The 22,660-nt window shown below is 40.8% G+C and overlaps 2 protein-coding genes across 2 annotated transcripts; one reads left to right on the top strand and one right to left on the bottom strand.

Moving 5' to 3' along the window:
* The first annotated feature begins 701 nt into the window (after positions 1-701).
* On the top strand, positions 702-9,657 carry arf1 (ADP ribosylation factor 1). Its single transcript, NM_001001905.1, is given in 5 exon segments — positions 702-766; positions 5,271-5,435; positions 5,534-5,644; positions 6,094-6,218; positions 7,087-9,657. Coding segments are annotated over 4 exon segments (546 nt in total). The 5' UTR covers positions 702-766; positions 5,271-5,287; the 3' UTR covers positions 7,249-9,657.
* A 1,543-nt stretch (positions 9,658-11,200) lies between these two features.
* On the bottom strand, positions 11,201-14,982 carry gh1 (growth hormone 1). Its single transcript, XM_002933042.4, has 5 exons — positions 14,919-14,982; positions 14,414-14,571; positions 14,180-14,296; positions 12,907-13,065; positions 11,201-11,649 (listed from the first exon to the last, which is right to left on the bottom strand). The coding sequence occupies exons 1-5, from the start codon at positions 14,926-14,928 to the stop codon at positions 11,449-11,451; spliced, it is 645 nt and encodes a 214-aa protein (XP_002933088.2). The 5' UTR covers positions 14,929-14,982; the 3' UTR covers positions 11,201-11,448.
* Between the last annotated feature and the right edge of the window lie 7,678 nt (positions 14,983-22,660).

The raw sequence follows: 22,660 nt of genomic DNA on the forward strand, positions 1-22,660 counted from the left end.
CAGGCATGTGTCAATATTAGCAGGGCAATGATGAGGGTAGGTCTCCACGGTAACCATTTCAACAATGAAAATGGCGACCCACTCCTAGCCCCACTCATACACTCATACACCCATCAATCCATTGCAACCCCGCCACGCAAGCTAAATATAGCAAGCAGGCGGTTTCTTCTATTATATACCACACCGACTAAAGCTACGCCCATCTCCACTGTCAAACGAATCACATTATTATTGGTTACCTACAGACATAGGCACCGCCCATACTGTGACGATTTGATGTGATTTGGCAGAAACGCTGGTGAAGCTGGAACTCCGCCATGTTTATACTCCCATCACCCGTATGCATTATAGGCGCATATGCTACATTTCTATAAAACCGTGATAAATATTATAACTTATGTCTATTAATCACATAACCTATATGTCCGTGCATTTGCCGTGCTTGTACGCCTTGTCATTATTTTTCATTTCATTACTGCTTCACAGTTACACAGGAACCCGAATGAAACTCGCGGTGGAGTAGTAAAATGGCCGACCTTTTGCTTCCCTCTCATCCTCCCGAAATGCCATTTATGACGTTCAATGGGCGGATTGGTTTGGGTTGACCCTTGTGACCGGAATTGTGTACGTTGATTGGGCAACGCGGTGCCACCCACGCAGGTACGCAACCGGTTCTCCTCCCAGAGTGACGCTAGCGAGAGGTCGCCGCCATTTCGTGTGAGTGAGCAGCAAAGGAGAGGCGGCGGGAGGCGACGGAGGAACGGTGGTAAGAGAAATTGTATTGCCAAGTGCTTGTCTTAGACACTTCTTACCTTCTGAGGGGGATAGATATATCATCTGTAAAGTAACTGTGAGCAGGCAGGGAAGACTTACTGACTGTATCCTGTTCAGGCGGCTCCAGCCTGTGGCCTTCCTGTTGTAGCTGCCGGTTCTAGGTTCCATAACCATACAGCTGCATCTACCAGGGGTGTGTAACTTATTAAGGATTACAGAGAGGGGGTAAGAGTAGGCAGCATGTTATATTATTACTGGGGTTATATAGAAACCCCTACCTTGTTTTTAGGGTAGGTCAGTGCATTTGCTGTAGGGTCCAAGATTCTCAGGGGCCTCTGGGAGGATCATAGGGCGTATTCATTTGCCACATATAGCCAGCCTGTGGGCCCCTGCTGCAGGAAGGCCACATTAATCATCCCTGATTTATGTAACCCCCTTCAAAAAGAGGCATCAGCCTTTCATTCATTTCCAGGATCTAACTCCAATGTGAACTAGGGGTGTAACTACAGAGGAAGCAGGCCCCTGCTCAGGGTCCTAATGGCTCACTTAATCTTGCAAATAATGCTTAATAATAGTGTTTAATAGACTGACCGTGTCCTGTAACAGGGAGAATAGTGATGATAAAAGAAAAAACTAACCCCAATTAAAAACTTTTGCTATATAAGAGCTTCCTATGGTTGAATTGAAGGCTGAAAGGGGATTATGGGAACTGTAGTTGTACATCCCTAATGTATATATACATGGATCTCACAGACTAACAGAATCATCGTATTTAAAGTAGAATCTTACCCCCTACTTAGGTGGGTCCAGGTGCTCATGCCCCAGACCATCAGCTTGGGGAGTCATGCAGAATCATACTAGAAGAAACAGGCAGGCACATCTGGGATCCCTTTTGCGTCAGTAAAGTTTTCAAAAAAGCAGCTTGTATGTTGATAAAGGTATCAAAATTTATTCCATAAAAAATAACAACTGCAACAGCCTTACGCGTTTCGTACCTACCAGGGTACTTAATCATAGGCACTTAATCAGAGCCTATGATTAAGTACCCTGGTAGGTACGAAACGCGTAAGGCTGTTGCAGTTATTATTTTTTATGGAATAAATAAATTTTGATACCTTTTATCAACATACAAGCTGCTTTTTTGAAAACTTTACTGACGCAAAAGGGGTCCCAGATGTGCATCCCTAATGTAACATTGTCTCCTGTGACCTGCATACTAGTGTGAGGCTTCAAACAGGCCCCCCTGACATTCAGGCTCTTGTCACTAATATCCTTTCTCCATAAGCAATTTTAGTGTATTAAATGGTACTCCATCTCCACCGAGTTATGTGGCCTCTATTAACACACTCCCATCACCCTCACCTTTAATTGTTGGTGAATTAGGATGAGTTCTAAACTTTATTTGAAAGTAATTCCACCCCATATATATTTAATACTATCATAAATTATTTAAAGGGTTTGCAGTCTTTACAGCACAGAGGTAATGTGCAACCTGCTAGAGACAGGGAAGTGTGGTGTTGCAGTTTGGCTCCAATAGTGAAGGGCCTGTCCCGACCCACTATTGTAGTTCAGCTGTACCGTGAGGTTTGGAAGGCTTTTTCTGGTGGTGCTGGTGTGTATGTTAGTCTGGAAGCTCTCCTAGTTCCAGGTGTATAAAAGCTGTAACAGGCCAAAATGTCTAAAGAGCTCCTAGGAGAATGCCAGCGCAGGCAGTTGTTACATGATTCTAATTTGGAAATGGCACACCCAAATTTTAGGACCCCAAATTATATCAAAATACCTAGTTAACAGTAATGACTGGACTTTCCTTTAGTCATCCTTTACTGAGGGACATCAAAAGCCAAATTCACTGGATGGGGGGTTGGCAACCACTTAGGCACCCCCAGTTACTATAATCACTAACCGGGGACCCTGGGAGGGTTTTTCATCTTCTCTATAAAAACACACTGGCTTTGGAATACTTTGCACTAGGACATCACATTATTATCATCTATTTCCCAGCAATACATTGGCTGCAATGAAATTATCCTCAATCATTGGGAGTTTTGAAGAAGCCGAGCACAAACCTGGAGTGCCTAACGTTTGCCACCCCCAGTAAATGTGATTTTTTTTTTCCAACCCACCCCTCCCCCACCAAAAAATGAATGTGAATTTATTTTGCATCTCTAAGCAGTTTGCAATTTATGTACATTTTCTCTTTTTTTGCTTTCTGGGTTACTAGCAGTTTTAAACTGCTTATAACAGGCTTTCAGCCCAAAAGTTCTTTTTGAAGGTCAGTGCCTGCACCCCTAATTGTCTCTGCACTTCCTGTATAGTCAGTGTACCCCAGAGTTGCAAATTCACAGACTCAAAAGCCTTCTGTTAGTCTAAAGTGGCTAATTTCACAACCAATAGAAATGTAATCTACATTGCAGAAGAATCCTTTTTAATGAAGGCGATTGCCTGTATGTTTAGAATAGGGTGGAAAGGTAACCACTAAAACGGATTTGTGACTGCAAGTTGCTAGTGTAAACAAGGATGAGCAGCAAACTGGGATGTGATTGGAAAGATTTGATCGGACACACCCCTGAAAAGTGTGTGGTTGTAGCAAGCTGCTTCCTGTGGTAAAACTGCTCCTTCTCGTTTTTTAGGACGTTTCAGTTCATTGGCTAGCTCTTCTGCCATTCTTATGCAAAGGTCTTGCTCTTAAACCCCCCGTCCCCCTTTGCACCTTGTGGCCAGTGGGCATAATGTGTTATCCTATAGTGCTTCCAGCTGAGCTTGCCCTGTGTCATTGTCATGTGCCTGGAGCAGAGATCACATGTTCCCTGAGCCAACAGAGCATTCCAGGAAGTAGCTGTTCAGGAAGTGCCACTTGCAGCCTTTCCCTGCCGTTCTTCGGCCTCTGGCAGCTCCGTGCCCATTTGTCTGATCTACAGCAGGCTTACTTATAGGAATTCAGAGTTTCATTGCCTATTTGCTGATCTAAAATGTCAGTTTCACAAGTACAGGCTAATAAGCTTATGTTAATAAGTCCCACCCCAGTGATTTAATATGAAGGGAAGGCATTGCCATGGTTTGTGTCCCTGTTGTCTGTGACAATGTAGTGCAATAGAGTATAACTTCATATTTTCCACATTTAACTTGTTTATTCATTTCCTGACCACATTGTGACCAGACATGTATATGTGACCCACTGAAACAGAATGGCAGACTATCTGCTTTGTCACAGTGCAGTCTGTGGTCTGATTGCAATAGGGCTGTCTATTACAAGTGCTCTGGATGGTAAAGTGCTGCTTGCATGCAACTGTTTCTTACTGGGCCTCACTGAGACAACTTTTATGTTTGGTGACCAGCCAATGTGGCCTCACTGAGACAACTTTTATGTTTGGTGACCAGCCAATGTGGCCCTAGTCAAAAAGTAAAAATGTACAGTATCTTATATACACACAATACATAATCTTTCTCTCTGTCACTTAAATGTTCATCTAAAATCAAACCTGTCCTCCCACGCTTACATTTGTCAGTGTCGTTGCAGGAGGGGGGGTACAAGGTAATTTATAAGTTGCTCTGACAACCCTCCTATTAAAGTGGCTTGTGAAGGACGCTGGCTCATGATTGCTGCACAGATGAATGTGGCCTTCATAGGCAGTGGGGGAAGCATTGCTGTATATCAACTGTGCCAAGAAACACTGCTTTGTTACCAGTGCTGCCCTTGGATAGACCAATGCAGAGTTTAGTCTCTTCCCCTGCAATCGGGAAGCACGTATTCAGACAGCAGAATACAACTAAGCAGTGGATGCAGAGATGTTGTTTAGCATTTTCACTCTGAGCTGCCTACTCAGCAGCACTAGGCCGCAGGCGGATTGGCTATGCTAGTAGGTGGAGGTTGGGCATGTTACAAATGGGCAAAGGGAGGGGATTTAGAGTTTGTGAATGCGGGCTTGGGGGTGCAGATTAAGTACATAGTAGAGAAGACTGAGGGGTGGGTCTGAAAAACCTCTGCAGTAAACAGATTGACTTTAAAATGTTTTGATTGACTTTATATTTCTGATCAGGGCCTCTACTATCCATTAGAATTTCTCAATAACTGCGGAAGAAAATGTAAATAATTTTACAAAATTACATTTATAATAAAACACACACAGCAATCTTAACAAAATAATATACAGAATAAATGTGCTCGTAATTACCTAATTATAAAATCCTAGAGGTATTGCATAGAAAAGCCAGTTATGATATGGATTACACCATGTCACCACTACTGCATATTATTTCACAGATTCTCTAACTTGTCTGTGCATTCATCGGGAATTAGGAGCCGGCATTATTGGGGAGTACTCACCCAAACTATGCCTGTAATTGAACAGCATGTGATGTTCTTGAAACCTCCGCTTTCATGCCACATGCTTTAATGCCAGCAGGGTGCTTATAGACTCTCGCTCACTGCGGCAAAACTGCCCCTCTGGGTATCGCCTGGACACGCTTTTTATTTTACTATTCTGTTTCCCATCTAGGATATAAACACACTACAATGGGGAACATCTTTGCCAATCTGTTTAAAGGTCTCTTTGGTAAGAAGGAGATGAGAATTCTTATGGTGGGCTTGGATGCAGCCGGTAAGACCACCATCCTGTACAAGCTAAAACTTGGCGAGATCGTGACCACCATCCCCACAATAGGTATCATTTTATGTTTTTTCAAAAGATCCAATTTGTGTGTGTTATCTACAGTCAGTGCAATTATTTCATCTGCTCTGTTTTTTTTTTCTCCATTTTAGGTTTCAATGTGGAAACAGTAGAATACAAGAACATCAGTTTTACAGTGTGGGATGTGGGTGGTCAGGACAAAATTCGACCTTTGTGGCGTCATTATTTCCAGAACACTCAGGGTAAGAAAATCTTATGGCGGCAATACAGTTGCACACAAATTTGCTTTACTTAAGACAATCAGATACAAAATTTGGTCATACCAGTCTGTGACCAGTAACCTGAGTAAAATGGCTTTGCTTTTGTATTAGGAAGAGCCCCACATACTCCTTATTTATAGATGTATTAGCCCAGTTGTACCTTTTAAATTAACCTCTCTGTATGGTGGATTCCCTCTAATTCATTATACCTGGGATAGATACATGCCTAGCTTTTACATGTTCATTATGCAGAAAGCTGAGGGTAATTGGACTTAATGGTGTAAAAACAGACACCTACTCTAAGGTTCCAGTTAATGTAATAAGCATGAATGGGTCACTGAAGCCATAGGGCTAATGCTTATTTGTGGTTTTTTTAATTGATAAGAGAATTATTAAAGCCTGTATATGCAACTTGTTTTCTTTTCATGCAGGTCTGATCTTTGTTGTGGATAGTAATGATAGAGAGAGAGTGAATGAAGCCAGAGAGGAGCTAACAAGAATGCTAGCAGAAGATGAGCTACGAGATGCAGTACTGTTAGTGTTTGCAAACAAGCAGGTATGACTATTCCCTATTTACGCCTAAACCACTAGTTCCATAAGTGGTCTTTGTTTGCAGGTTACATATTTATGATTTGGTATCCTAGTTACATAGTTCTAGTCGGGCCCCAGCTTGTTAGTTCATGGGTTTGTAGATATATTTCAATAAAGTGCTTGTTATTGTCACAAAAGGGGTTGTTTTCAGAGTCTATTAACTCACCAAAGCTTTGGGGCACATTTACTAATCCACGAATGTCCGAAAAGCGTCCAAATGCGTTTTTTTCAGAATGATCGGTATTCTGCGACTTTTTTTGGAGCTCAATATGAAAAAGTCGCGACAATTCGCGAAAGTCGTAATGGCTATGAAAAAGTTGCGACAATTCACGAAATTTGTAATGGCTATGAAAAAGTTGCGACAATTCACGAAAGTCATAATGGCTATGAAAAAGTCGCGACAATTCACGAAATTTGTAATGGCTATGAAAAAGTCGCGACAATTCGCGACAAGACGTAATGGCTACGAAAAAGTCGGAAAAAATACGAAAAAGTCACAATGTTCGTTTTCCAATCCGAATTTTTCCCTTTCGGATTCGTGGATTAGTAAATCAGCCCCTTAGTGTTGTAATAATCATGACATTGTTTTGTTCATGGCTGCCTCTGAAATTATTTTATTTACTCTTATTTACCCTGTGACTGTTGAGCTTTTATGGAATTTCTGTTACAGCTGCTTATCCCCAATCCCCTACTACAACTCATTATGCTTTTGCTAACTAAACTAGAAGGAAGGAAGTTTTGTGTTGTAGTTACAGAACTGTACATATAGTCTACCCATAACTGGCTATCCTTTATATCTGATTTCTCTTTCCTGTTTGTTTTTTTGTCTGTAGGATCTTCCAAACGCTATGAATGCTGCTGAGATCACAGACAAACTAGGCCTGCATTCCCTTCGTCATCGGAACTGGTACATTCAGGCTACCTGTGCGACCAGTGGAGATGGGCTGTATGAGGGCTTGGACTGGCTCTCTAACCAGCTGAAGAATCAGAAGTGATCCCTTCCCATATAAGTGCCCTCCATCCCTATGCCCCTCTCTCCCACCCAACTCCCATCCTGTTCAACATCTTGGCAGAGCTGGCCAGCACCTCTGCTGTCTACTGGGCGGGCATGTAATTTCTTTCAGCACACATTACCGTTGTGTGTGTGCTTGCACGCCTATTTTGAGTGGGAGCAGCAATCTCACACTGTGCCTTATACATGCTTAGCAGTATTAATTCTCCTCACCCACAATAACACTACCCATTCAGCCATGTCAGCAGTTACCTTCAACACCCTTTCTGTGCCGCTACATTCAATGCTGTTCTGTCTTTAAACAGCATCTTTGAATTGATTGTGTAGTGCCCTTTCTGCCTAACTATATATTTATGCTTATTTGGTGTTTTATGCTGGAATGATTAAGTCATGTCTGTGGCAGAAATTCTAAATTCTTACCAGCTTGCACTAAAGAATGCTGTGAAGCAGCCATGTTTTCATTGCTAACGATGCCTGCTTTGTTGTTGGTGTGCATCCATCAGTGCTTGGTATAAGGGAACTTTCACAGCTGAGGGTTTTATTATCTGCTGTAATGTCATATGTGGCACGGCTATAGGTCACCCTCAATACACTGCCATTGAATGTATCCATTCATGCTTTTATTCACCTAACTTTATTGTATCAACAGTCTCTTATTTCCCATGAAAGGCTGTTGCATGTTTTTAAGCAAGGTTAAGCATTTTGGAAATTACTTTTTTGCATTTTACATGGAAAAGGTACAGCTGAAGAATGGGTGCAGGGTCTTCATAGGCATGGCCACGGTAGTGATCTTTCAGTCTGTTGCTGCACTACAACTCCCAGCAGACTTATTGGCATGCTGGTATTTGTTAGGTCAGTTACAGTTGGAGATCCAAAGGCATTGTATTGAACTGAATAAGTTGTGGAAATGGTGTTTATTATTTCACTTGCTCAGCGCTAGCATCACAGGATAAAACCCAGTGCTGTTTACATACTTATATAGATACACGCACACTTCCTTCATACTGACTTGCATGTAGTATCACCAGCCTGCTCTTGAAGGCTTCTGAGATGACTGCTCCCACTCTTTAGAATATTTTATTATTTCTGTAAGGAATATCCTTGGGTGCTCTTGGATATCCCCTGTCTGGAAGGAAATCTGTACAGTAATATGGTAATCTAATTGACTAATGTTTTATTGCATTATCCTTATCCAAATTATTTCTTGGCCCCATCATAGCTTTGTTTTCATCAGAAGGACTGAGATTTGGGGAATAAAGAAGCAGCAGGGAGGTGAGGGGTAAAAAGGTGAGAGGGAATTTGTATGTGCACAGTCACTCCAGTAAGTAGTTGAATAATAACCTGACTGGTTTGTGCCATTAGAGGCTTGATTGGGGGAGAGCGCTAAGTGGATGCCCAGGTTCTGTACTTTGGACCCTCTACAAAAGCTGATTAGCCTTCCAGAGTTCTAGGGAACATCCACAAGCAATGGAAAGCGCAAGGCGTACATTACTAGTAACAAGAATGTAGGACAACTCGATAAATATATAAATATATAATTTTATATGGAAAAAAAACTGGCAACTGTTTTTGAGAGAAAACATAGTTTAAAAATATATAAAATAGGGTTGCAGGAAAATGGGTTTTGGTTAAAAGGAAATAATCAGTTAATTGTTTGATTTGGGGAAGATAGCATTTGAATCCAAAATAAAGGGTTGGACAGGGCTACCATTCTATTAAGCAGAACATGGGAGCCAGAATAAAAACAGGTTAGGGCAGAGTTTGGCAGCCTACAGCACTCCAGAGTGATCCTGGGAGTTGTAGTCCTATAAGCGGCTGCCCATGCCATCATCAGAGCCATGTATTACTGTAAATGACCTATCCCCTCTCTCAGCATTTGGCTTGCTGTGAAGTATCACCAGCAAAATACACTCACCAATTACACTGAGGCTTCTGTCCTTTCCTTCATAATCCCCCGCTTCCCTCCCACAAGGCCGCCTTCTGGAACTAACGAACATTTCAATTAATGTGTTTTTAATATCACTGTGGGAGAGTGCTTCTATTTTGTGTTACTTCAGTGTGCAGCAGAAGGGGGGTACCATTTCATTTTTAAACTCAAAAGATTTGTAGACCATTTTTGTGGGGACTTGGGAATGTAGCTCTTAACAATTTTAAATATATATATACTTCTTAAAAGTCTGTAAATGAGACCGTTTTCATATCTTCATGCCTAAAATGAATCAAAGCTTTAAAGCTCAACTTTTATTTCCTGTATAAACTGATTCTCAAGTGTGAAGTACATGATGTACAATTGGACCTAAATCTTTTTTTTTTTTTTTTCTTTGTTTTGTTTTCTAACCATGTTGTAATTTGTCTGAAATGCTCTAAAATAAAGAGTTCTGTATTGAAATAATATTGACTTTCGTCAAATGAAATCGGTAATGGGGTATGAGATACTCAACAAAAGAATATTGGATGTGTGGTGTAACCAGGTGTGTTACTCCTACAAGCTGGCCTTAGATGCGCTACATTGAGGGTACTGATGGACAGTGTAGGGCTTGCACTAAAAGATGTGGACACTAGATGGTGCAGTTCTCCTGTTGTACTATGGAAGAATATACAATAACCTCACAGATGCGACTGCACTGCAGCAATAGCAAATTGGGTTTTCACTTTTGCTCTTATGCAATAGTTCTTACATAGTTACTAATGTTAAAAAGCAACATATGCCCATCAAGGAAACCTTGATAAACGGGGGGCCTGTGATCTGCCATATTTAATTTAGCCAAATTGCTAAATAGGAAATTTCATTTGATTTGTGACTGATCTGATTTTAAAAGACTCATTACTGTATCAGGCTGGTTGCCTGAAAAACTTGTGTATGGGACCTGGGGTTTTCCGGATAAGGGATTTTTCCATAATTTGGATCATGCTTTGTCTACCAAATCCAATCCAATAAGGATGAATTATATCTTTGTTGGGATCAAGTACAACAAGGTTCTGTAATAATTTTTATTTGCTTAAAGGAACAGTAACACATAAATATTTTAATACCTTATAAGTCATAAAGCATCTCTAATATTAGGTCTAGCCTTTCCCCCCTTGCCTTTTTTAAATGCTTCGTGTAGAATTTTAGTGACAAACTGCTCCATAGCAGCACGGCGAAAAGGTGACGGGTGCTCGAATTCCTGTGCGCACTGACCCGGAAGTTGTCTTCATGACGGAGGACCTTCGGCACTTAAGCTTTTTATCAGCTTATGTAGTTTACAATTATGATCGCAACATTACCCCCCCAAACTGAAGAAATAGAAACATAAATTTAAACTGCATACACTGATAAAAAGCTCAAGTGCCGAAGGTCCTCCGACACGACAACTTCCGGGTCAGTGCACACAGGAATTCAAGCACCCGTCTTTTTGCCATGCTGCTATGGAGCAGTTCCTCACTAAAATTCTACATGAAGCATTTAAAAAAGGCAAGGGGGGGGGAAAGGCTAGACCTGATATTATAGATGTTTTGTGACTTATAAGTTATTTAAATATTTTTGTGTTACTGTTCCTTTAATGTCTGTGGGAAATGGCTTTCCTGTAATTCCTAGCTTTCTGGATAATGGATGTATGCGATTTCTATGCAATTCATTGGGGATGGATGTGACCTGATTGCAAGAGAATAAAACAGCAGGTGTCTCCTTTACTTTTGGGCTGCGTGGAGGCCAGTTGCAGAAGGATTTATGTCCATGACTGAATGGTATAAAAAGCTACATAGGTCATAGGAAGGGATATCTGGGTTCCTTGTATGGCAAATTGGGGCCATAGGTCTGGTCACATTTATAAGAGCCTGTTATCTTCTTCAGAAATCCTGATTTACCAGGGCTCATTTATTTTGTTTCTTGATGTGACATAAGCAGTTAAACTAAGTAAAAACACCTACAGATGAGGGACGTCATATAAACTGCCTTTTGAATACACAAATCTGTAAATGCATCTTTATTAAGAATATATTTGTCACAATTTACAAAGATTTCAGCAACACAAAAAGCATAACCCGCCTGACAAGTGTTCCCAGCCACAAATTATAGGCAAAAGTAATATACATCTTGGGCCGTATCCCCTTTCCTACTACACGAGGCAGTGTTAGAAGGCAGAACTATATTTTATAGAGCTCCGGTGGATACAGACAACTCCTATTGAAAAGAAATATACAGTTAAATTGTGCAGTTGCCTTCTACAAAGCGTCGGCACTTCATGACTTTCAGGTAGGTCTCCACTTTGTGCATGTCTTTCTTGAAACAGGACAGAAGGCCGTAGACTTTTACCAGAGCGTCGTCGCTGCGCAGGTTAATTTCAAATCTCTCGTAAGGGGGTCTCAGAAAGGGGAAATTGCGGAAGCTTCCATCTTCCAACTCCTGTACAATATAAAAGAACCCAACATCAAACAAATTCTAATGTGTTCTCTCAAGCTTGAAACTTCTGGTCTCTTCTTGGCAACTGTCTACTGCTTTAAGTAGGTTACACATGGGCAGTGAACAGCTGGGGTAATTGCTTGTTTTACCCTATGTAACCATCTTAGACCTAGCCAGTAGCTAACAATACCATCAGAACATTCACTGGTCCCACAGGCCACTTTCCCAGCCAGTGTCCCACATGGGTCAGGTTGGCCTGGTTGGCCCAACCTTAAGGCCAATAAGGGTAGAATGCCTGTTTGTTCTGCTAGATACACCTGGAAGACCATCTTGAAAGTTCATCAGAATTAGTTTTATGGTTGTTGCATATTTAATGTCCAATATGTCAGGGGTCCCCAACCACTGGTCCGGGGACCGGTGCTGGGCCGTGGGCTGTGCTGAACCGGGCCACCTCTGGTCCCAGTTACCTGTGATCCCAACTCCCTGATGTGTTTCACAGCCATAACAATAGCTATGCAAATCCCAGGAAGATTTGTACTGATCACGACAAGGACCAAAGTACTTTATTAAGCTGTATGTAATAATAATACTAATAATAAAGTGCATAATATAAAATTTAACTAGCACTAGTTGCGCCACACCCCCCATCCCCGGTCCTTGGAAAAATTGTCTTGCTTGAAATCGGTCCGTGGTGCAAAAAAAGGTTGGGGACCACTGCTATATGTTGTTTCAAGGTAAAAGGGCTCCTTAAAGGAAACCTATTCTCCCCACAATGAATACTTAAAGAATCTACCCAAACTGGAATATATATATCAGTAAATAATGCCCTTTTACATCCTTTCCCTTGATCCGCCATTTAAGATCACATGACCAGAAATAATGCAGCTCTTATTGTAACAGGAAGTAGTGTGGGAGCAAAAGGCAGATCTCTGCCCATTAACTGGCCTAGCATTTACTTAGATGAAGCAGGGTTTTACATATGAACTTGTTTATACAATATATTTTTTATAGAGACCTACATTGTTTGGGGGTATAGGTTTCCATAAGTGTAGCTTAAACCAAATATCTTTATATTGTACCTGACATGGAATATGTATGTCATGTTAATATGAAGGATCCTGAGGGTTTCTTCTATTTTTGAATATATTTCCTTCATTTGCACTGTTCTTAACATATTTGCAGTGAGCATTTCATGCCAATGAGAGTCTTCATTCATAAACCTAATGAAGCATTGGTCTCCTACCACTCAAGGGCACTTACCCGCATCAGAGCCTGGATTCCTTCCTCCAGGTACTTCAGTCTCTCATACACGTCAGAACTTCCAAACACCAGATTGTTGCTGAACACTTTGCTCAGGGCTTGCACTGGGTTCAACCAGGACTGAATAAGGTTCAGAGAGAACCGCAAAAGTTCCATGTCCTGCAGAGTTGCGGAAAAATAAGAGAAAAAGGGCATTATTTATGGTATATACTCCATAGTCTTTACTCTCATGGGTCAACTTGTGGCTTTAACAGAAGGAACCTACCAAGCCAATAGATTTGTTGATACAAATTCAATTCAGCTGAATAATAACATTATGAAAAATAACTGAATGGGTCAAGGACTGCTTTCAGAGCATTTTGCACGGGAGTCAGAAATGGCTAATGGTGTATTTATATTAGTAAATGCTAGACAACCTCTAGTTACCTCTTTCCCTCAAGGCAGACAAGAAACATGTTGGAAACAACAGGAACCTTAAAATCCAACAAGAACTAAAGCAGAGGTTTTCTTAATTGTGGGCCTGCTCCTGTTGGCAGCGGCAAGGGGCAAGAGTTTGCTGCATGAATAGCAACCAAAAGATTTGGGTGAATGCTAATATGCTGTTCTGTATACTACTGCAACACTGTAGAACAATAAAATAATAAAACAAAATAATATTTAACATGTCTCTAATGTTGCCTTAAACATCCTGGACTCTAAAGGGGGGCCTTGAACTAAAATGTCCAGAAACCTGTGGATAAACAGTAGGGATACACTGAATCCATAATCTTCCACAAAAGATATGGCCAAATATTGAACCAAATCTAGTATTTCCACTTAGATTTTAGGGAAAACTAAAAAAATTAGTTACAAAAACACAAATAGATTCAACAAATTCAAGAATCATTAATAAATATGGAGCCTACTTGCACCCCCCATGCTTAATAAAATCCCAGAATTAAACAGGGACCCCCATTAGTGTAGTTTTTGGCAAACACGCAACATTTCCATGAAATTTGAAAGGTTGGCTTACCTATAGACATGATTAAAATGGAGAGGAGGCAAATCTGCTAATCTGTTATATACTGTATACAAGAGGGTTTGACAGGAGAGCAATTTATACATTCAATGTTGATTTAACAGTCCCAGCATCCTCTGCTGAAAATCTGCAGGGTGATGCTCTGTTAATCTATAGACTGGGAAATACCCTTTCTATCCTACCTTTGTCTCTGTGGCTTTGGCATGACCACTATACACTATACTATGTATTTCTCTAACTAGAGTATTTACTCACAGTCTTCTGGTGAGTGTTGTCTTTGTCTGTTGGATAAGGGATGGTTTCAGAGTAACAGGACACTACATGAGAGTTCTTATTGGAATGCCTCTGGTCTTCTGAGATATAGGTCCGCTCCTAAAAGAAAAGATGGGTGAGAACAATTCAGATATTGAGAGCAACACAAAGACATGTTAAGAAGAATAATCTAACTGCATAGTATCTATTAAAGATGAAAAAATGAGGGGTACTCACATAATCCCTGTATGTGTCGGCAGCCAGCATGTGAAGGTACTGTGCCCTGCTTACAGCATTGGTGAATAGACTGAACAGAGGCACTGATGGGAAAGCGCCAGCATCAGCAACATTCTTCAGCAAGAGGATGACTAGGAGTCCAAATGATGAGCAGAACCCTGCAAATATGTATGGTTATTACTATGCACTACCCTCTGTTTGTTATACCCATCTTCCCATCATGCACATCAATAATAAAACTCATTTGGGGCAGTATATGAAAGGGCACATTATCCTTAGCAGTTATAGAAAGTGATACTTCAAGTGGATCAGTGGCACAAAAAAAGCAGTTACGGTTCCCCTTTGATAAAACAGGCACTAGCAAAATTAGATTGTAAGCTTCACTGGGTTAGGAACTGGTGTTATCCATTATTATTGTATCTGTTGGATTGAATTAGAAACCAAAACGTGTCCTTTGGTGCTCTGGGTCTCATTACTACTTAAAACAGACCTGCCCTTTACAAACCTGTAGCCATGTGTCCTAAAGTTGAATGTCCCAGGGGTGGTCAATGAAGGTCTGCGGCTTGGTGGAGAGTGGAATGAATCAGTGCAGTTGTGAGCCATTTTATATACATAATCCCATTAATAGGGATAAGGCTGATACTGCTGTCACTGGCGTAACCAGGGCGCCCCTTATACATATGTGATATGTTTGCCCTGGGATAGACATTAATATGGATCTTGTGTTTTGACATTTATCTCCTTTCCCACCACATATCGCGCCTGCTGCTTGCCTCATCTGGCCTTTGTTATTGTGCGGGGACGAGCACACATTGTTTTCAACATAAGGGTGTCAAAACAGTGCAAAGACCTTAGAAAACAATGAATTTTAATCACGCGTTTCTACGTAACGTACAGTTTGGCCTAACACCAAATGCTAGGTCATGAATTTAAAGTATTTTATCCCGTACTAGGAGTGTTTAAGCCAGAAAACAGCGCTGAAAGATACTTTGTAAAAGCTTAGAATTTTATGAAGCCAATGCTGTTTCCTACATCCCTTTACAATGAATGAGATATGCTCGTAGTCATGGACATTTAGATACAAGTATATGTTGGCTGGACATGGTGAATTACTCTATAAGAAGACACATCCAGTTATCCATTCTATTGCTATAGCTGGAGTTTTTCCATTACCAGATGTTTTTGGCCAACCCCACCTCCAGTAATATCCAACTACATGACCTTACTTCCTAGGACACTTCCTGGCTCTTCTAAGAGAAATATAGCAGGAATCAAATAGTTAAACAAGGTGCAAGGCTGAAACAAGCCGGTTGCAGCTTCATAAAAACTAGGGCAGACAAAGCAAAAGGGAAATGATGGAGCATAGAAGAATTTTACAGTAAGAAGAGAAAGGTTCCATGGTGGGGTGGGTTAGGAAGAGTTTGCCATCTTGAATTAGCTGTGGCCACTAGTTGAACCTAATGGCAAGAAAACGAAAAGTAACAAATAGAAATACAATCAAAGTGACACTAAGGGGCCTATTCATCAATGTACGATTGAGTCCGAATACTAAAAATTTGTATTTTTCCTAAGTTTTAGAACTGTGCGTATTTTCTACGATATTTTCATTAATTTCCGTACTTTGCACCAATTTGTGCGACAAAATCGTATTTGTCGCAAAAAGTACGAAAGTTTTGTTATTCATTCAAGCTTCGGTATCGTGACTTTCCTTGGACCAGGTTGGAGCTGCAGAGTGCCATTGAGCCCTATGGGTGACTTTCCTTCGGCCAGGTTGGAGCTTCAGAGTGCCATTGAGCCCTATGGGAGACTTTCCTTGGGCCGGGTTGGAGCTGCAGAGTGCCATTGAGCCCTATGGGAGACTTTCCTTGGGCCGGGTTGGAGCTGCAGAGTGCCATTGAGCCCTATGGGAGACTTTCCTTGGGCCGGGTTGGAGCTGCAGAGTGCCATTGAGCCCTATGGGAGACTTTCCTTGGGCCAGGTTGGAGCTGCAGAGTGCCATTGAGCCCTATGGGAGGCTTTCCTTGGGCCGGGTTGGAGCTGCAGAGTGCCATTGAGCCCTATGGGAGACTTTCCTTGGGCCGGGTTGGAGCTGCAGAGTGCCATTGAGCCCTATGGGAGACTTTCCTTGGGCCGGGTTGGAGCTGCAGAGTGCCATTGAGCCCTATGGGAGACTTTCCTTGGGCCGGGTTGGAGCTGCAGAGTGCCATTGAGCCCTATGGGAGACTTTCCTTGGGCCGGGTTGGAGCTGCAGAGCGCCATTGAGTCCTATGGGAGGCTTCCAAAACATGCACTGAAGGTTCAAAGTCAGAAAGTTTTTTGCGCCATTTACGATCATTCGGATACAAAAATTTTTCACAATATTTTCGTATGACCACAATCCAAAATTTTCGCGCTATTTGCGCACATCAGAAATTATAATATTTTATACAAATTTTTCTTAACGGACTTTGATAAATGGGTCCATAGACACTGTAGTTCCTTATATTACTTCTTTATTATAGTATTGTGCTCCCCAAGTCTTACTCCAACCAACCTTGTAGTAGTGGTGGAAAGAAGGCCCAAGGGGGAGGATCCCTAAATGTCCGGTTCCTTGGTGGGCCCAAATTACCCAGAGTAACCCAGAAGCAGGAAGTAGTTAGAAAAAGAACCGTAAACTATTAGTAGAAATATCAGGTCTATTTATTTTGAGTTTATGCAACAATAATATAAATTGTCCATGGTTAAACTGCATAATTGCTTTTATTCTGTGTGCATTTCTACACTGCCACAGAATCGATTGCCATTCTTTTTATGTTTTCATTTGGAGTATTTTTCTACAGGTTAAGGTTTTCCAGATTTCAGTCTTTACTTGCTCTTCTTTAAAGTTTGGTGCTAAGGGACGATCTTCTTGTTTTGCTTTTAAACTGACCCTGTTGGAGGATTCTGCCTTATCCATAGGGTGCTGTAGTATGGTTGTCTACCCTGTCTACCCTTCTATAGACACTGTCTGTAGAAAATTCCATCATGAATCATGAAGCTGAATCTGTTATTGAGTTTTAGTTTGTTGGACCTAATATTTACTGTATCACCCACGTTTAGTTACATCTCTGCCCATTATCTGACTGCACTGGTGCTTGAACTTTGTACCTATCTTCAGTGTTTAAAAAACTATTTTCTGTGCTGCTCTTCAAGCCCTTATAGAATAGGCATATTTCATGATTATTGGGCAAGTTGGCATGACATGGTCCTTTGCTAATTTACCTGTTCTTATGTCCTCTCTTGTGGCACTGACACAGAAACACTGTAGACTCTATGGGCCCGATTCACTAAAGTCCGAAATAAGGAGTGCTATTTATAGCATGCGTTAAAAATCTTATCACTTCTTATTTTTCGCTCGATTCACTAAAAGGACACTTGTCATAATTAAGAAGCGATGTTCTTGGCGTTATTTATCTTGCGACGACATATTTTCAAGCAACGTGCTGCGTAATATGTTGTGTGCTGCGTAATATATTGCTTGAAAATATGTCGTCGCAAGATAAATAACGCCAAGAACATCGCTTCTTAATTATGACAAGTGTCCTTTTAGTGAATCGAGCGAAAAATAAGAAGTGATAAGATTTTTAACGCATGCTATAAATAGCACTCCTTATTTCGGACTTTAGTGAATCGTGAATCGGGCCCATAATTTGTCTTACCATTAATTTTAGTATGGTGTAGATAATGTTCATCTTACCATTAATGTTAGCTTAAGGTTCATAACACCATTTATGTTATTATGATGTAGACATGGTTTATCTCATCATTAATGTTAGTAAGTTGTAGATAATTTTCATCTCACCATTAAGTCTCACCATTAACGTTAGTATGATATAGGTATTGTTCTTCTAACCCTTAATGTTAACATGGCTTTCATAACGTTCCGTTACTGATGTAGACCAGGGTTCCCCAACCTTTTTTACTTGAGAGCATCACACAGGAGAGCAACATGTTGCCCATGAGCCACTGGTTGGGGATCACTGATGTAGATTATGTTCATCTTTTATTTCAGTATGATGTACAATGACATATCGCATTGATAGTTTAATGAATGTCCTATGGATCTTCTTCCCTACTCCGTGCACTTGTCCCACCACTAATGGCTCATTATGGCATGTAAACATCACACACTTGTCCCAGCACATCATACTTCCCACTTCTGCGTGCATGCGTGAGCATGGGAATGAACGCATGAATGTCCGATGACAGTGAGGAGGGGCGTGTTTTGTCCCAGCAAGACCTACCTACTAACTGCTAGCTAATCATTTGCAGCACACTCAAGGGACATGGCCAAAAATGTTGGTACTTTGTGCTTGTGTTTATGGTGGGGCCTAGTGATGAGCCAATCTGTCCCGTTTTGCTTCGCCGAAAAATTTGCTAATCTTTCAAAAGATTTGCGAAACGGTGAAAATGTTGCCGCGCGACTATTATTTTGCCACCTTGACTATTTATTTTGGCATGCGGCTATTTATTTTGCCGCCGCGACTATTTTTTTGACACCCGCGACAATTTTTGGATGTTCAGCAAATTTTTCTGCAGCTAATTTTTTCATCTGTTTCGCAAAACAATCCACCAAGGGCGAAACGTGCAAATTCGCCGCAAATCCATGCGTGGGGAAACATTTCGCCCATCACTAGTGGGGCCCCATATAAATAATTTCTGACGGCAGCCCTGTTAACATCTATCAGGCATACAGGTTCTAACTAGGTAAGTGCCCATTTGGCACAATGATATGGAGCTGTGTCAGTAAAAAACCTGATAATAAAATAAATACATAGTGAAAAAATTAGGGATGCGCCAAATCCACTATTTTACCCCCAAAGTGTACAGAAAGGATAGGGAATTTTAACAGAACAGTAGTCAGAGTACCAGGCTGTTGTGTGTTCTGCGTCACTGCCTGAACTCTGTTTGCATTCTGCTGCATTCATTCATTTCCTCACACTTATATGATGGATATTGAGCAGGGTGTAAATACAAGAGATCCCTTCACTATTCATATACTGCTGTGTATAATATTTCAGAGAAAGGTAACCATGACATGAAACCAAAAATGAGTCGTTACAGTCAAATATCAAGTTCATCTTACATTTATTTCATTATTGTGCCCAGAGCATTTATGGCAAAAATACAAAGGGGGTTTGTGGAATGGCAATGGAAATGCAACTGATGTAGGCAAAATTGCTCACAGAAAAGGGAATTAATCAATGCAAGTTAATGGAAATTCACTGGTGTTAGACACCCCCAGTGAAAATAGTCGCTTACCTTAGATCGCCCAGGGAGGTATTCCTGCTGCGTGCCAACATCAATGCCCCTCCGGGTGTCCTGGACACCTCACATACGCAGTAGAGTAAAGATTGGACTTCAACTTTAAAATTGCGAATTTCACTCTACTGCACATGTTTGCTATCTGGACAGCACAAAGGATCACTGGGGAACTGTGCAAGATGGCGAAGCAATGTGACAGGAGCAGCCCCCTAGGCCAGTGCATTAATCAACAGACAGAAGATCTGGCCCAGGGTCTAAGGTTAGCGATGATGTTGACTGGGGGGGTGTCCCTTTCCTTGTCCTTTAATGGTGGTCTTATGCCATAAAAAATGGCTGTTAATCTCATTCCTTGAGGAAAGGATCAACATGTGAGAAAAATGCTTTAAAGAAGAGCAACCACTGCCTCATCGGTCATAAATCTCTGTCAAGAGCCAGGAATATCCTGTAAATTATATCCTTATAAATGGTGGTTAGTGATGTCATCAGTTATAATCGGTGCTTAGTGATGTCATTTCTGTCATACGAGTCACTAAAATGTGTGTATTGTAATAAACAAAAATAGTAGCCCCGGTTGTAAAATATGGGGAAATTAGAAGTTACCTTGGAGTACTATGAACTGCATAAAAGCACTCAGCCTTCAACCTTTATATGGTCATGGAACTCCTCAGTGTCTTATAATATCCTTATATTTTACGATAGGGGGTACTTTATTTACTATATAAACCCTACCCGTACTGAAGGCATGTTTTTTTGCACTGATAGAAAAGAAATAAAAAATATCTTATAACGTAGGTGCAACTTCCACAGGCTTGGGCAATTCTTCTGAGCTTTATTTTGCTTGGAAAATGTGTTAAGGAAAGTTTGTTATAGAAGAAAAGGTATTCAGAATCCCCCGACCCGCCTTCAGCAAAATTTTACTGAAGGGTTCCTACTCTCCAACATGAATTCATTAGGGAGCACACTGAGATGGTGTTTTGCTAGTGATGCTGGGCGTGGTGCATTACTTCTATACTTCTATAGGCTGGAGATTATACAGTAAGAACGTATATATGGAAGGATCCATCACCAAATGAGTAGATCTTTGCCTTATTTTTTCCACTTCATGACATTGATCAGGTTGTTTGGATGCCGGTCAATTATCAGATCACATAGGGAGCCCATGCAGACAGAATGGCAAAGGACTCCATCCACAGACTGATAATATAAGGTTTACAGTCTTCCCAATCAATTTAACACCAATCCCTGGTCAGATAGGGATTGAGATGATCGTCTTTTAGCAATGAGATATTGGTAAGTCATTACCAATATCTCATTGGCCCCTATGGCCAGCTTTACTAATCCCTTTGTCACATAAATAACTATTAGTAGACTTATGGCAGAAAGGTAAGATACAATGATTAGCGACTAATGATTGGTTGCTGGCCAGTGAAAAGACAGAGGGTATTCCTACGACAACAAAATTAAATTTCTTTTCTTGTCTTGCCCAAAGGCACATCCTCGTATAGAAAATCATATTGCCAATTTTGACCTGAGAAATAAATGTCAACATTAGGTTCCTTATAAATAGGGTTATAGTGAAATATTAAAACTCTATTGATTTTCCTATCTTTTACTTAAGCCCTGCTGGGAAATTATATTACCAGGAAATTCACTTTTACTTACTTGGCCCATTACATTGCCCACATGCAATAGGATAGAGACAAGCACACCTGCTTTGGGGAAATGACATCTCTATCCTTGAAATCTTTTATTAAAAGCTATACAGCACAGTGTTTCCCTTCCTCATTTTCAGAAGTTTGTTCTGAAACTATGACATTGCCCCCACAGCTCCATCCCAAACAACATAATTTTCACATACAAAAATGTAATTAGTCCCTAAATCACTGGCAAAAAATGTAGATCAACAACCTTCTTCTTGGCTGTGTCATTTGGAAAGCAAAATGTCCAAGATGGTGCACCGGTAATTTTGGAGCTAGACCTGTTTTTATGCCTGGAGACATGATTGCAGTAAACAGTGATAACATAAATGGCCTTTATTTTGGCACAAACACACATACATATATATTACAAGTCTTTTGTGATAATTAATATTTTAGGAACAATAACAAATATAAATGAAAAAAAACACCATCACTTAAATACATATATGCAGGTATGGGATCTATTATATGGAATTCTTGGTACCCAGAGTTTTCCAGATAAAGAGTCTTTCTGTAATGAGGAATTTATGGGTATAAAAACATTTACTCGGTACAGTACAGTATAAACATTTACTTACTATAGATTTCCAGGACTGGGCAGATGGAACACTGGATACAAACCTGTGGGCCCCATCAACTCAGACCCGCTTCCCAGCAGACGCTCTAACCCCAATCCTGATTGTAACTGCAAGAAGGAATGGGGTGGGGGCGGTGGCTTGGCAGTGGTGGAGGTGGTGGTGACTGGGGTGTAGGGCTCCTGGGTTGGCAGCTCCGGTGGGCCCTGGGAAACCCCAGTCTGTCACTGTAGATTTCTGCTATCATCAAGTACAAGGTACTGTCTTATTATTGCAGAGAATTGTTTGTTTAATAACAAATGGCATTTCAGACCCTTATATAATAGGTTCCCCATGTGTACCATGAATTGGCAATTCAGTTTTGTGTATGTAATTCCCAGACACTTTAGTGCCCACCGTAGACTATTTATATCCGGGTATCACTAGATATATACAATCTACACAGCACAAATAACAGGACAAAAGCTAGAACAACACTATATCTTATGCTTACATGGTCATTGGTATTTTTTTAAGATCATACACATGAATACAGGCAGAAGGTGCACACTTTCTGGATGAAGGGCACCAATTAATTGGATAATAAATCTAATCCTACTAAATTGAATGCAATAAATTGTACATTGTGTACATTAGAGGAATCTTGGAGGGTTTTGGTAAGTTAGTTGGGTACATAGCAAGCAGTCTAT

Source organism: Xenopus tropicalis, chromosome 10 (genome assembly GCF_000004195.4).
Source record: "Xenopus tropicalis strain Nigerian chromosome 10, UCB_Xtro_10.0, whole genome shotgun sequence".
NCBI lineage: Eukaryota > Metazoa > Chordata > Amphibia > Anura > Pipidae > Xenopus > Xenopus tropicalis.